This window comes from Periplaneta americana, chromosome 4, assembly GCF_040183065.1.
Source record: "Periplaneta americana isolate PAMFEO1 chromosome 4, P.americana_PAMFEO1_priV1, whole genome shotgun sequence".
NCBI lineage: Eukaryota > Metazoa > Arthropoda > Insecta > Blattodea > Blattidae > Periplaneta > Periplaneta americana.
In genome coordinates, this window is record NC_091120.1 from 23,134,178 (window position 1) to 23,150,687 (window position 16,510).

At 33.1% G+C, this 16,510-nt stretch overlaps 1 protein-coding gene across 2 annotated transcripts in view; it reads left to right on the plus strand.

The window, feature by feature from the left end:
* The window catches only part of LOC138697595 (fatty acid hydroxylase domain-containing protein 2), an 85,898-nt gene extending 69,957 nt beyond the window's left edge, over positions 1–15,941 (plus strand). For both annotated transcript variants that reach the window (XM_069822970.1, XM_069822969.1), the window contains exons 3-8: positions 2,756–2,859; positions 3,182–3,327; positions 5,572–5,753; positions 6,419–6,691; positions 10,448–10,612; positions 14,902–15,941. In XM_069822970.1, the coding sequence (XP_069679071.1) occupies positions 2,756–2,859; positions 3,182–3,327; positions 5,572–5,753; positions 6,419–6,691; positions 10,448–10,607 (865 nt within the window). In that variant the 3' untranslated portion in view covers positions 10,608–10,612; positions 14,902–15,941. The remainder of the gene's footprint in view (positions 1–2,755; positions 2,860–3,181; positions 3,328–5,571; positions 5,754–6,418; positions 6,692–10,447; positions 10,613–14,901) is intronic.
* The last annotated feature ends 569 nt before the right edge of the window (positions 15,942–16,510 follow it).

Genomic DNA, 16,510 nt, shown 5'->3' on the forward strand with positions numbered 1-16,510 from the left:
CCTTCTCTTCTCGTTTATTGTCTGGCAACCCCTAGTCTCCTGAGGTAGAGAATTCCATTCATGGGGGACTGAGACAGTAAAAGAGGATGAATAGTGGGATGTTCTATGGGCAGGAATTGCTAGGATTGGTTTATTTCAAAGGGTTTTTGAAAAGTAAGAGGTGACTTTAATTGCTCATTTCTTCATTTTCTGCACAATCTAAAAAATTCTGGCACTGACTTATTACATAAGAAATGGGATTTTTTGCATCACCATGACAAGGGTTTGTTTCTGATGGTCGTGTTATCAATAGACACTTTCCTGTAACTTGGCCTGCAAGATCGCAAGATATTAACCAGCACATTATTGGTTGTGGGGCTATTTGAAGCAAAGAGTGTTTTTGAGCAAACCTACGACAATTAATGAGTGAAGGACTCCATCGCACACACTGTTGCAGATATTCCAGAAAACAAACTCAGAGCTGCTGTACTTTTACAAGAACAAAATGTTGGACAAATACAATATCTACGATGAAGTTATGGCAATGGGTGATGATGCAAACAATTACATTTCTTGTATAGGCTAATTATGTCAGTGCCAGAAGTTTTAAGGATTGTGTGGAAAATGAAGAAAATACGTTCAAATAATGTTACCTCTTCCTTTTGAAAAACCCTCTATTTATTTATTTATTTATTTATTTGTTTGTTTATTCCTATGTTTCTTTATTTGCTTATTTATTTATTTCTTTGTTTATTTATTTAGTTATGTATTTATTTTGTTATTTATATATTTATTTAGTTATTCATTTAGGTATATAGTTACTTACTTACTTACTTACTTACTGGCTTTTAAGGAACCCGGAAGTTCATTGCCGCCCTCACATAAGCCTGCCATTGGTCCCTATCCTGAGCAAAATTAATCCATTCTTTGTTATCATATCCCACCTCCCTCAAATCCATTTTAATATCTTCCCATCTACGTCTCGGCCTCCCTAAAGGTCTCTTTCCCTCCGGCCTCCCAACTAACACTCTATATGCATTTCTGGATTCGCCCATACGTGCTACATGCCCTGCCCATCTCAAACGTATGGATTTAATGTTCCTAATTATGTCAGGTGACGAATACAATGCGTGCAGTTCTGTGTTGTGTAACTTTCTCCATTCTCCTGTAACTTCATCCATCTTAGCCCCAAATATTTTCCTAAGAATCTTATTCTCAAACATCTGTAGTCTCTGTTCCTCTCTTAAAGTGAGAGTCCAAGTTTCACAACCATACAGAACAACCGGTAATATAACTGTTTTATAAATTCTAACTTTCAGATTTTTCGACAGCAGACTGGATGATAAAAGTTTCTCAACCGAATTAATAACAGGCATTTCCCATATTTATTCTGTGTTTAATTTCCTCCCGAGTGTCATTTATATTTGTTACTGTTGCTCCCAGATATTTGAACTTCTCCACTTCTTCAAAAGATAAATTTCCAATTTTTATATATCCATTTCGTACAATATTCTGGAGGTACTATATAGTTAGTTAGTTTTTAGTTATTGAGTGATATAATTAATTATTCAGTTAGTTGTTAGTTTAATTTTCATTTATATATTTATTCAATTATGTATTTATTCATTTAGGTATTTAGTTATTTATTATTAGTTACTTGGTGATTTATTTAGTTATTTAGTTATCCATTTATTTATTTAGTTATTCACTTAATTATTTAGTTACCCATTTATTTATTTTGTTATCCATTTATTTAATTAGTTAGATAGGTACTTAGTTATTTTTTTTAGTTATTTAGTTACCCATTTATTTATTTATTTATTTAATTACCCATTTATTTATGTGGCTATTTAATCATTCGTTTAGTTATTCAGTTATTAATTAATTAATTTAGTTATTTAATTATTCATTTAGTTATGTAGTTATTCATTTATTTATTTACTTATCAATTTATTTATTTAGTTATTTAATTATTAATTTAGTTATTTAGTTATCCACTTATTTATTTAGTCATTTAATTATTCATTTAGTTATTTAGTTATCCATTTGTTTATTAATTATCCATTTAGTTATCCATGTATTTATTTAGTTATCCATTTATTTAGTTTTTCATTTATTTAGTTATTCTTTTAGTTATTTAGTTATCCATTTATTTATTTAGTTACACATTTATTTATTCAGTTATCAATTTATTTATTTAGTTATTGTTTTAATTATTTAGTTATCCATTTAATTATTTTTTATTAATTTAGTTGTTTAGTTATTCATTTATTTATTTAGTTATTCAGTTAGTTACTTAGTTATCTACTTATTTATTTAGTTATTCATTTAGATATTTAGTTAGTTATATTAGTTATTCAGACAGTTATTTCGTTATTCATGTAGTTATTTGGTTATCTATTTATTTGTATATTTGTTTGCTTGTTACTTATTTATTTACTATGTACTTATTTATTTAACTTACTATTTATTTATTTATTTACTCATTTATTTATTTATTCATTAATTTCATTCATTCAATTTATTAATTTCATTCATTCATTCATTCATTCATAAGGGAACTCATTCTATAAAACATTTTTAGAAGCCATCGTCTGATTTCAAGTATGTTTTAGGATTTGTTGGCTATCGTCCCCTGTCTTTCAATCACTTGAAGATGTGAAAGTTCATTTTTATGTCTTTTGCACTTTCTTGCAACATATATTTGGTACTATATCAACCGACTTTTATTTTAAAATAACATATGAAATTCAAACTTGGTCATTCTTTATTTCAGGCATTTGCAGAGATTTTGGGGTGCCTCTGGAGATTTCTGGCAGGCTCTATGGGACAGACTTCTTGATGTAATGGGAGAGGAACCAGTAACCTTCTGGGTTTATGGTAAGAATTTTTATAAATACAGCAATATTATTACCATTTATGAGTGTCATATAGTAGTTTTAAATTAATAGTGTCTTATGAGATAAATGAAACCTTGCTGCACACACATTTAAATATTATATATAATTCATAAGCAGAGTATTACTCATGTCTGTTTATTGGGGAAAATAAAGATAAAGGTAAATTTATTGCTAGCAAAAAGCATTTATATAAATATAAACAAGAATCCATGTTATAGCACATCCGTGAAAGAGTGTTAGTGTTCATTTGTATTTAAAATTATACTTAATATTATTAAAAACCTTGTTCTTCTTTCTTACAGGGACAATTGTACTTACAATGACCGTGTACTGGTTATTTGGTGCTATTTACACGTTTATGGATGTTACCAACTCACCTGAATTTCTACGGAAGTACAAGATTCAACCAGGAACTAATGAACCAGTTGATACAAAACGCTTGATGAGGGTATATGTTTTTTTTCTAGTGTTCTTTAATGTAACATCTGAGTAATAATATTGAGAATGTTTGTATTCATAATCAGGAGTGGCGCCAACAGCTTGGTTTCAGTGGGCTATTGTATTGTCAATCCGCTGTTGACCTGTGTTCACTTGTCTTCCTCCCTTTACTCTACACAGTTATTGGAACTGCACTGAAAGTTCTGTGAGAACACTTCCAACCCAATTTGCTCGTTATTTTATTTATTGTCTTATTTAACATAGAAATTTCCCTTAGCAGTTACTGTATAGTTTTTCATTTCACTATAAATCGGCAATGTTGATATTGCATTTGTTAACCCATCTTTAAGTTTTAGCCCATCTCGTTCTTTTTCTGTTTTATATCTGCTGTAATTAGAATTATGCGAATCTGTTACTTAATACAGTAAACCTCAATTTAACGGACTATTTTTGTTATTATCAGTTGATTGTAGGATGAAAACACAGAGTGTTTTGTGTAATTTCCTAAATTTAATCAGTAAGGATTATTTATGTTGACTCTTGGAGGGTATACACCATTTTAAAATAATTTATGCTCGACCATGCCGAAATGTAGTAATTATACACCTGGTAGTAGCCCTTTAATGCACCTCATTAAAGTACACCTATTCATTATAATTCAGTTGTTCAGCCAATGAAAATTCACCATTGTACCATTATGAAACCGCAAGTATCGATTATTCTCAGATATGCAATCGAAAGACAATTAGCGAAAAGTCACGGAGGCTGGAAATCCAATACTGTCGCAGAAGGTTACGTTCTGCTACTATAATAATTAGCGTTAATTGTAAATAATATTCAAATAAATTCAATTTGTCATCTCGTTTTTCAATTCTAAATCAATTTCCAGGTTATATCAAGCCTAATGTTCATGTAATTCTCTAGATTATATCAAGCTCAATGACATTCGTGTTTCGGAAAAAATCAATAATTTCGCGTCTGCACACTCTCACAATTCAGGTCAGTTTCACTCCTCACATAACCATAACATGAATACTTCTGAATAATTTCAAGTTAGAAATATGGTCGAGCATAAAAAGTCGTATGAAACTTGCCTATAATGGTAATTAAGACGCTCGTATGAAAATTATGAAACTCGCTTGCGCTCGTTTCATAAACAAACATACTCGCGTCTTAATTACTACCATTATAAGCTGGTTGCAAAATGTACTATTAATACACAAACACAAGTATTAAATAAAATGCTCAATAAGTTTTTGTAGCTTTATTCTCTTGAGCTCTAATCAACAATAATAACAATCCAGGTTGCCAGGCGATGATAGAACACAAAAGATGCGAAAGCGAATGAGATGTATAAACAATTGAATACTCTTTCATATTTAAATATAAAAATATAGGGGTGTTATCTGAAATCTCAAAGTGGGGGGCGACTGGGGGGTGGGGGATGGAATCTAAAATGTAATTAACCCTGGTTTCAGACTTCCCTCTCAATATCTAAATTGAAGTGTTTTTTGTTTAAATTGAATTCAATTTAAATAAATGGTTGTTTAGATTGGGAAGTTCTGAAATGAAAGCCCTGTATAATAATCACATGTTATTAAATGAAGATCGTAAAATTTTGTCTCATCCCACTGGCTACGTATGTAAAAATACTGACATATTTATTATATTATACTTGTTGATAATTATTGCAGTTTACATGGTTTTTTTTTTTTTTTTACATTATCAACTCCTATTTTTCCTTGCTTCAGTAACACTTTACACAATTCATTATGATTACCTGTATCCATAACTACCGCTTCTATATGTATAATAATAATAATAATAATAATAATAATAATAATAATAATAATAATAATAATAATAATAATAATAATACTTACAAATAGCTTTTAAGGAACTTGGAGGTTCATTTCTGCTCCCAAATAAACCCGCCATTGGTCCCTATCCTGAGTCAGATTAATTCAGCCTTTGGTATCATATCCCACCTTCATCAAATCCATTTTAATATTATCATTCCATCTACATCTCGGCCTCCCCAAAGGTCTTTTTTCCCTCTATATCATTTCTGGATTCACCCATACATGCTGCATGCTCTGTCCATCTCAAACATCTGGATTTAATGTTCCTATGTTGCAATGTGTGTACTAAAAGTTACGAGTTGTGCATTGCATTATAAATAACAAAAAAAGCAGGAATTAAAATCTTTACGAGACAAGAATGACAACTTACAGAATGTTATAATGTTTTATAGGTAATAGGTTGGGTCTTCTTCAACCAAATAGTGGTCGGTTTGCCGGTCTCATATCTGAGTTTCTTATTGATGAAATGGAGAGGTTTTCCTCCTCTGCGAGAATTGCCTACCTTCCACTGGGTGCTTGCGGAGATGGCTATTCACATTCTGCTAGAGGAAATTGGTTTCTATTATTCTCACAGGTAAGGACTGATTGTGCCTCATTACACTGAAATTGAAGAAGCTAAATAATTTTGAGTAAATTTCAGTTTCATTCTCCACTTCCAGTCTGGATCCATCTGTATAAATATGTAGTCATTGTAGTTCAGAGTATAGATTGTGAATAGTTTCCAATGTAATTTGTTTCAATTCGTTAGGAGTCTTATTACTTTTTTAGGACGTTATTGTTGTTATTATCATCATCCTCATCATCATCATCATCATCATCATCATCATCATCATCATCATCATCATCACCATCACCTCTATTATGATTATTACTACTACTACTACTACTACTACTACTACTACTACTACTACTGTTATTATTATTATTGTTGTTATTATTATTATTATTATTATTATTATTTTATTATAGTTGTTATTATTATTATTACTATTATTATTATTATTATTATTATTATTATTATTATTATTATTATTATTATTATTATTATTATTATTATTATTCGTTCTAAATGCCTTTTACAACTAAAAACAATTAATTTACTTTTCTTCTTCTTTTGCTCCTATGACAGTGGTGCCTGTGCGCCCATATTAAATTGTTTTATTAATGCCGAGATTATTATACTGAAAGATTTTTATTGATACATATTTTTATTTCCCTTGAAACTTTTCTTTGTTTTAGGTTGCTTCACAGTCGTCACCTCTACCGTTTCATTCATAAGAGACATCATGAGTGGACGGCTCCAATTGCAGTGACGGCTATCTACTGTCACCCAGTGGAACACATATTTTCGAATCTGCTACCTCCATTCCTCGGAGTATTCTTGATGGGATCACATGTGGCAACGGCGTGGCTGTGGTTCTCACTAGCCATTCTGTCTACTCTGAATGCCCACTCAGGCTACCATTTGCCGTTTTTCCCTTCCCCAGAAGCCCATGATTTCCATCACTTAAAGTAAGTGAATAAAAAAATCACATGATCTAATATTTGTTGTTGTTGTTGTTTTCTAATGCCAGGCGTTTGACAATAAAGTCATTTGACCTCTTGCACTCCAATATTTTTCAAATATATTATCATGGCCAGCCACTGAAGCACAGATTTTGAGGTGTTCCGAATCCATTTCTTGGTTTGAGTTGCACAATGGGCAGTTAGGGGACTGATATATTCCAATTCTATGCAGATGTTTGGCCAAACAATCATGGCCTGTTGCCAATCTAAAAGCAGCTACAGACGATTTTCGTGGTAAATCTGGAATTAACTGTGGATTTTGATGCAGAGAGTTCCATTTTTTCCCTTGAGATTGTGTTATCAAATTTTGTTTGTTGAAGTCTAAGTATGTAGATTTAATAAATCTCTTCACAAAGTAATACGTAGATTTAATAACAGGTCTGTAAGTAGCAGTGCTGCCCTTCTTTGCTAAAGCATCCCTATGTCGATTTATACACAAGAGTTAAGTAAATTTAACCTGATTACTGGTTTTTCCTACTAACTTCATTTGTGTTATATTGAATGCTGTGAAGAGGAACAACTTAATGTGTTGTTGCTTTTTGTTGTTATTGTCTCCATATCTACCACAAAAGTTAGAGATGATGAGTTTCTTTAGTCCACCATTGTGGCTCCAGTTGATTTCATTCTCGGTAGGAAAGTGGAGCTTTATCTTCATTTTTTGGGGACTGAGTGTGTTCTGTGCTGTGTTAAGGAGTTAGGTACAGCTTACAGCAGTACAATTTTTGGAAATATTCAACATTTTTTTTCCTCTGTTACTGCATCTTGTACAATAATGAAAATTGGTATGTGTAAAACACTGTTCTTCTGCTATATGAAAAAATATATTTTTACGATTTGAAAAAAAATTATTTATATTTTCTTTTCAAAATTCAATGATGGCACTTCACTGTGTAGTGATGAAGCATTTCCCTCGTAACTTATAAACTTGTTAACGTTTTCATGTTCTCTCTCTTTTATTTTATTGCTGAAACTCATGTTTACAGTATCATGCTCTTTCAACTACATTCCTTAATAAATAATATTTTTTTTTTTATTTTGTGTTATAAGAAAATACTGATATTTGACCATTTTTTTAAATTAATTTATTTTTATCAGGCAATCTATCAAAGGTACAGAAGTGATCTTGCATCATATTGTAGATATGCAATGCATAAATACACACAAAAAATTTCATCACAGAATTTTGGATAGTTTTTTAGTTATATGGAAAACACTTAATCACTACACAGTGAACTGAATTTTGAAAAAAAAAAAAAAATGTAAATAATTTTTTTTAAATCGTAAAAATATTGTTTTCATATAGCAGAAGGACAGTGTTTTACACATACTAATTTTCATTATTGTGCAAGATATTGAATATTTTAATATTTCCAAATGTTTATACAGCCAGTGCTGACATACTGCGGAGAAATTTTAATTACTTCACCTTTCATAAACGAAATAGAATATGTTCAAAACCAAGCTCTCAGACTCATTACTGGTGGAATCAAAACAACTCCAATAGATTCTATGAGATTCCTCACTAATATTAACAGCATCAAAATGACAATAGAAGAAAAAGCACTGATTCAATATAAAAAACTTATCAGATTACCAGGTAACAATTGGCATTCATACAGTCCTCTCTGTAGATTGAAAACTCAAAAAAGTTTCATATCCATTGTTCAAGAATTAAAACAGAAAATCAATATCCCGAATTTAAAAGAAAACTTACAAATTAAACCAAACCCTTTAACTCTATTAAATATAGAATATAATCTAAATTTAACAGAAGAAATACTGAAATCAGAAGTAAACACTGAAATACTGAAAAAATTGTCTTTAGAGACAGTTAATATTAGGTACCCTCCACAAAACTGGCTTCATTTGTACACCGATGGATCCTTGATCTCCAGAGAACAAGGTGCCGGTGTTACGTGCTGTCTCTTCTCACTTTATAGATCTCTTGGATATGGAACAACAAGTTTTGATGGAGAAATCATTGCAATAAGTGAAAGTCTCAGGAATCTTCTATGCCACATCAATAAATTTAAGAATGCAGTTATATTGTCAGACTCTAAAGCAGCTATTCTACCAATAGTCTCTAAACACACACCTTCATCTCAAACAGCAGAAATAAATAAAATACTCTCTCAATTAATATCACTCAATAAAAGAATTGTATTCCAATGGATACCATCCCATTGTGGAATCCTGGGAAACGAGAATGCGGATGCTTTAGCAAAGAAGGGCAGCACTGTTACTTACAGACCTGTTACTAAATCTACATATTACTCTGTGAAAAGATTTATTAAATCTACATACTTAGACTTCAACAAACAAAATTTGATAACACAATCCCAAGGGAAAAAATGGAACTCTCTGCATCAAAATCCACAGTTAATTCCCGATTTACCACGCAAATCGTCTGTAGCTGCATTTAGATTGGCAACAGGTCATGATTGTTTGGCCAAACACCTGCATAGAATTGGAATATATCAGTCCCCTAACTGTCCATTGTGCAACTCAAACCAAGAAATGGATTCGGAACACCTCAAAATCTGTGCTTCAGTGGCTGGTCATGATAATATCTTTGAAAAATATTGGAGTGCAAGAAGTCAAATGACTTTATTGTCAAACGCCTGGCATTAGAAAACAACAACATATTTTAATATTTCCAAAATTTTACTGCTGTAAGCTGTAGCTAATTCCTTAAGTGTGTTTCACAGTACATCAGCAGCATGCATGTATGTTGCATTTTGAGTGGCATATTAGTTTCGCATTCTTTCGCTTCGACTAGAATGCTATTTCCAACCTCCTCAGTTGTCTTCATTGTCTCAGATAATTGGCAGTTCGTAGATAGAAAAGATTATTGACGAAGTGGACTTCAAACCGTGGCAGGAATCTTGAAATAAGTACTGTATCTTCGGGATTACAGTCTAGTGTAAAATATATTTGTATGGTTTAAAAAATGCCTAGTTTTTATCATAATCTCGTACATCATTAAAATGAAACACAATATTACGAAAATGCTCCTTCCACAAATTTTTTTTATTATGCTAGTTAAGATTATGCATTCCTTCTTGAGCCAACTTCCTCTTGTATGCAGCACACACAAAGTGAATTTGTAACAAAGAACTGCTAATATCAAAATAAATAAGAATAATAGCACAATAGAACCTAATCTTAATATACACACTAATTTGATAACAGAAACTGTTCCAAATGTTGAATAATTTCAAGGGAAAAATTGTTCTGGGGCCAGGTATTGATCCCGGGACCTCTGGTTGAACGTACCAGCACTCCACCAACTGAGCTACCCAGGAACTCCACCCGACACTGTCTCAATTTTTCCACTTATATCCACACAACTCAAGTGTGCTAACAAGATGCCAGAGACCCACATCGAGTGCACGCAAACTCTGTGTGACTTGGAATTGTGCTTTTCTGTTAACGTACCTACAGTAACGTATATATTATGCAAGTGTGCTTCACAGGGAACTTTACCTGAAAAACTAGACTTGTTCCAAATGTTGTTTGCATGTATATTTTCTTGACATCATTTTAAGAAGTTGCCATTAATTCTCAGATTTCTTATATAAGAAGAGCTTTATAGTTGGTTGCTGTGCTGATATTCGTAAATACTTACTACAGAATAATAATTACTTGTCAATACTTGTTTAATTTTTATTCGTAACATTAATTTGTTACTGTCCTTCACAGGTTTAACCAGTGCTTCGGGGTGCTGGGAGTATTAGATCGGATACATGGGACTGACACTTTGTTCCGCAGCAGTAGAGCTTACACACGCCATGTCATGATGCTGAGCTTAATTCCAGCACGTGAAGCATTCCCTGATGAAAGCAAATGCAAAGCCAAGTAGCTAAGGTGAGTCCTGAAACTCGAAATAAACATAGACTGGATTTTGCAGTTTCATTTGTTGTGGTAAATTTTACAAGAGGTAATACCGGTACGTGTTTCTAATAGTAGTATAGTATAGTATAGTATAGTATTTATTAGCTGTCGTTATATTAAAAGCTAATGACATTTTCAAATACACGTGTGAAATTATCGTGCAAAAATGAAAATTATTCTATTACAACACTAAACATAAAACAAAATGATCACAAATACTCCTTAGAGTTTACAATTGAGAGTCAAGATTATCAAAAATAGGCTAATATCTAGATGAAAATTGTAACACACTGATCACAAATATTATTTGATTTGCTCCGTTTATATACAATAAAACAAGAATTAACTTAACAATTTATGAGAATTTCCTAATATATTACAAAATAATAATACAATTCAGAGAAAGAAACCTAAAAAATATCTACACCTTGATTTTCTGATTCAAAATATTCTTGCACAGAATAGAATGGGTTTCTAAGAAGACACGTTTTCACTTTGACTATAATGCTTCCCTAATTTCTAATGAGTGAAGGAATAAAAAAAAAATCCTGCTCTGTCATGTGTCAGGCAATGTCTTATTTAAATACATTTGTTGTTACTCCTGCTTTTCACTTTCTGGTTATTTTAAATTTGAATCCGATGAAATATCTACACATCACACAATATTTCTTTATTTATACTTCGGACATAATGTAAGAGATTGACCATAATATCTATTAGTTTAGAAATTAGTTGCTACCGAAATTTTAGGATGTGTATAAAATGAAAATAGAGGAAGACCACAGTAGTCATGGAAACTCAGCATGGAAGAAGAGGCGAAACAAGAGGGGAGTACCTTTGGAGAACTTAAGGTTCTGGCACACTGGTGCTGCTTCATCAAGGCCCTATGCTCTGCTAAAGAATAATAGTATATTACGATACAAGGTTGGGAAGTGCTTTTTAAAAAATCTAGCAGAGCAAGTTTTTTCATTTTCAGAGATTTTGTAAGGCACTTTACAAATATGTATTGTACAGTACAACATTTTTTGCACGATCATATTTTTAAAATTGTAAATACAATATATTTTGTATTGAAAATTTAGAGAAATATTATTTCAAAGTCATCGCAAAACTGCACTGTAATGGTAACTAAGTAACAATAAGTGTACTGTAATGGGTCTATTTCAGTAGGTATAGTTTTATGTTATGTTCTATGGTTTCTGTGTGAGGATTGTAACCTTCAATTTCTAACAACAATAGCTGTAAATACAACAGAAAGCACGATCGTGCAAAAAAGAACATATCATATGGGAATATGTTGTTTTTAATGTCAGGCATTTGACAATAAAGTCATTTGACCTCTTGTACTCCAGTATTTTTCAAAGATATTATCATGGTCAACCACTGAGGCACAGATTTTGAGGTGTTCCGAATTCATTTCTTGGTTTGAGTTGCACAATGGGAGTTAGAAGACTGATATATTCCAATAAAATTCTATGCAGGTGTTTGGCCAAACAGTCATGGCCTGTTGCCAATCTAAATGCAGCTACAGACGATTTTCGTGGTAAATCGGGAATTAACTGTGGATTATGATGCAGAGAGTTCCATTTTTTCCCTTGAGATTGTGTTATCAAATTTTGTTTGTTGAAGTCTAAGTATGTAGATTTAATAAATCTTTTCACAGATCAGATTTAGCAGTGCTGCCCTTCTCCAGTCTTTCCTATTTTCTGCCTTCTTCTTAGTCTGAGCATATGATCCATATATCTTAATGCCGTCTATTATCTGATATGTACTTCTGCCCCAAACTCTTCTCTCGTTTACCATTCATTCCAATTCATCCTTCAGTAGGCAGTTTCTTCTCAGTCAGATTCGTTTTTCTCTTCGTAATCAGTTCCAGCATCATTCTTTCTTCACCCACTCTTTCCTACACAGCTTCATTTCTTATTCTGTCTGTCCACTTCACACCCTCCATCCTTCTCCATATCCACATTTCAAATGCTTCTATTCGCTTCTCTTAACTTCGTCGTAATGTCCATGGTTCTGCCCCCATACAATGCCACACTCCACACAAAGGACTTCCCTAGACTCTTCCTTAATTCTTTTTGAAGAGATCTGCAGAAAATGCACCTATTAAAAGTTTCCTTCGCCATTGCTATCTTCCTCTTGACTTCCTGGCAGCAGGTCATATTAGAATCTGTTTATAAACCACTAAATACACTTTTATAATTGACAAGGATGGTGGAGCCTTTGAGGATGTAAAGAACCGAATAAAAAATGCAAATAGTACATTTGTCCAGTTGTACCCAATATGGAAATATTATATTATATCTAGATCTACAAAAATTAAAATCTTTAACAGTAATGTGAAATCAGTCTTATTATATAGCTGTGAGACATGGAAAACAAGTAAAATTATACAAAATAAACTGCAAACATTTGTTGATAGATGTTTACGAAGAATTAAAAAAATTAGATGGCCAGATATAATCACAAACTCAGAACTATGGAAGATAACAAATCAGAAAGAAATCACAATAGAAATCAAAAGACGAAAGTGGAATTGGATAGGGCACACAATCAGGAAAGAAGATGGAGCAGTAGAAAGAATGGCTTTGGATTGGAACCCCCAGGGTAGTAGAACAAGAGCAAGGCCAAAAAATACATGGAAGAGAACAGTTTTGGAGGAAATTGCTAGGGAGGGGAAAACATGGAGCGAAGTGAAGAAGTTGGCTAAAAATAGGGTCCGATGGAGGCACTTTGTGAATGACCTATGCTCCTCATGAGGAGATACAGGAGTTTGATTGATTTGAAATACACTTTTAACATTCATGTCAGTTTTAAAAGCAAATTAATAGAAAAACAAAAATAATGTTAGAAAAGATTATAATATACATACATACATACAGTTATTGTATATAATTTTCAGTAACAGTTGTATGAAGAATGTTCATTTCGGGCCACTTGAAGACAATTCCAGCAATAAACACTTAAAAATTCTGTACTGAAGATGTTTCGATAAGTTTCAGTTTACCACATAAAAATCCAAATTTCTACACATTTAATTCAATTGTGTGGATTGTACTCGAGATATTTTTGTACACATTTCATTGCTGTATCATTCTGATTATATTTTTGCTACAATACATTTCAAAATCCCACAGGTGCACATAGCTGTCATTGTGATGTGTTTGGTATTGGAAATTCAAATGTTGTAACGAGATGAATAATTTGCAAAGATGTTTCGGTATTGATCTCATTTCATTTATAGGGCCTATAACAATTCATTATTTCACAAGGCTGTTAGAATCACGATTCATAAATAGCGGAAGCACTCTTGTCACGTGTTTGACTCACAGTGACTATGAAGAGACGACATTGCTGATGATCTTGGAGTGAGAACGCTTTGGCTTATGGCAGTGGTTCCTAACCTTTTTTGACTGACGACACACTTTACTGAAAGCCCACGATATTGCGACACACATTTCTTTTTATTAATAACAATATAATAACAACTAGTGATTTTCTTGTGGAGGAAAAGGTGATGAAACTCTGTGTAGAATATTTTATAGGACCAGCCTCATGGTCTAGTGGTCAGAGCTTCTGGCTATAGTTCATGAGGTCCTGGGTACGATTTCCGGTTGAGCACAGGGGATTATTCCTGTGTTCGTCCATGGTCTGGAATTTAGGTTAAGTTTAGATTTAAGACCTCTCCTGGCACCACATTATCATAATCATCCTATCACATCATCGGGGTAATGTAACTCCACCTTCCAGGCGCCCCAACCTCAGAAGTGGGTTACAACTAAGCCACGGCCAGGAGAGAAGACCAGAAATGTCGAAAAGACAACCTGGTGGCATTGGATTAAAGGTAAAAGGTAAAGGTATCCCCGTAACATGCCATGAAGGCACTTGGGGGGCATGGAGGTAGAGCCCCATGCTTTCCATGACCTCGGCACTAGAATGAGGTGGTGTGGTCGGCACCACGCTCTGACCGCCTTTTACCCCCGGGAAAGACCCGGTACTCAATTTTATAGGAGGCTGAGTGAACCTTGGGGCCGTTCTGAAAGTTTGGCAACGAGAAAAAATCCTGTCACCACCTGGGATCGAACCCCGGACCTTCCAGTCCGTAGCCAGCAAAAAAAATTATATATTTTTGCTACAACAATAATTAAGTCTCGTTGTTAAACTTCTCTCTCGAAACGCAGACTGTTCTTATCAAACGGTTACATTTGTCCTAAATAATGTGTAATACACGTGACGTAAGACTTGGATTTTTCTTGCAGGAACTGATGAAATTGCAGTCATGTCAGGGAACATTACAGCGCTGGACACCAACTTTGTCAAATCATTCGGAAGCACTTGGTCCATACTTTCCACCTTGCAAAGGGTGGAACTATAAAATCATTTACATTATTAAGAGTATTCATTGCAACATAATGCATACTGGTGGGCATGTAAGGGAATTAAACTTATAAAAGTTTCTTCTGTGTTGAAGAGTAAAATATTTTATTGCGTAGCTGTTGGGGTCTGCAGCGTCTGTTTGGTTCTGTTTATTTGAATTGAATATTGACAATCTGTTAATTAGTAATACTGCAGTGGAATTTGAGAACTGTCGAAAATGGGATCAAATCTTTAGCTTCAGTTTATAATCGGTGTAAAATAACAGACTTGGATGTGCTACTTAACAGACAGTACAGACAATAATATATCTACATAACAGTGACTCAGTTATATTAGGCACGAATTAAAGAAAACATGTCAAGTGGAGCTGAGCGAAATTGATATTAGTATAATTAACAACATAAAATTTATTGTTGATTGGTAATGTGTCACTACATATATATTTATATATATATATTTTTTTGTAATATGAATCAATTCATAAATTGTCCTATCACAGTTAGCTGAATGGCTAGGGTGTCAGCTTTCCACACTGATATCCCGGGTTCAAATCCCAGTATTTTCAACTGGTGGACAAGACAATGTTTGGTAGTAGGTTTTCATGGGACACTGTTTCCCCTACCGAAATTCCACCACTGCTCCATTGATCATAATCATTAGGGAGCGGATTTTTATGTGCTAAAAAATTTAAATATGTTTATTTTTTATGTGCTAAAAAATACGAAAATATTTGCTAAAAATAAAAAATATATATATATATATATATATTTTTTAAATATGACAAAAATATCTTACTTAGCTGGAAAAAAAGAATGTCACTAGGTACTCACCAACCACTATAGAGTGCTAGTAGTTGGCCGAGAATTGCAGTGAACAACAAAGGTCATCTCCAAATTCTCCATCACAACTGCATGCCGATTATCTCTGAACAACGACTTATACTGTGAAAACGATCTTTCCACATCACAGGACGTCAGACGTGCATATTTAAAGATAGGAATGTCACAAACACAAACACCGTCAATTTCACCTACAGGCACACCCTCCAATACTTGAGCAACTTTACACATTTTTTATATCCACTTTTTCCCAAACACATTCTGGAATTTGTCCCTTAGTAATTGTGCTTCTGAACCTGGTAGCGAGTCTAGTTTAATTTCCATGGCACGCACCTCCCTAACTGTTTCAGACAACAGGTTTTTGGATGTTTCGAGTTTTTTTTATGGTGTCACACAAAAAGCTTAGATTTGCTAATAGGAAAGCCAAATCGTTTTTTAAACAACCATCTTTCAGTATATCTTGAAGGATATCGATTGACGAAACCCGATGATAGGGAATCACAACAAGATATATTGCCTTACTTGATAGACATGAGCGAGAGGCGAGAGATTTGTTTAAATTAAATAATGTTCATACTGGAGCTCTTATCTGTTGTGTTTCACAAACAAAGCGTGGAATGAAATCATCCTCAGCAACAATAAACATTCCTAA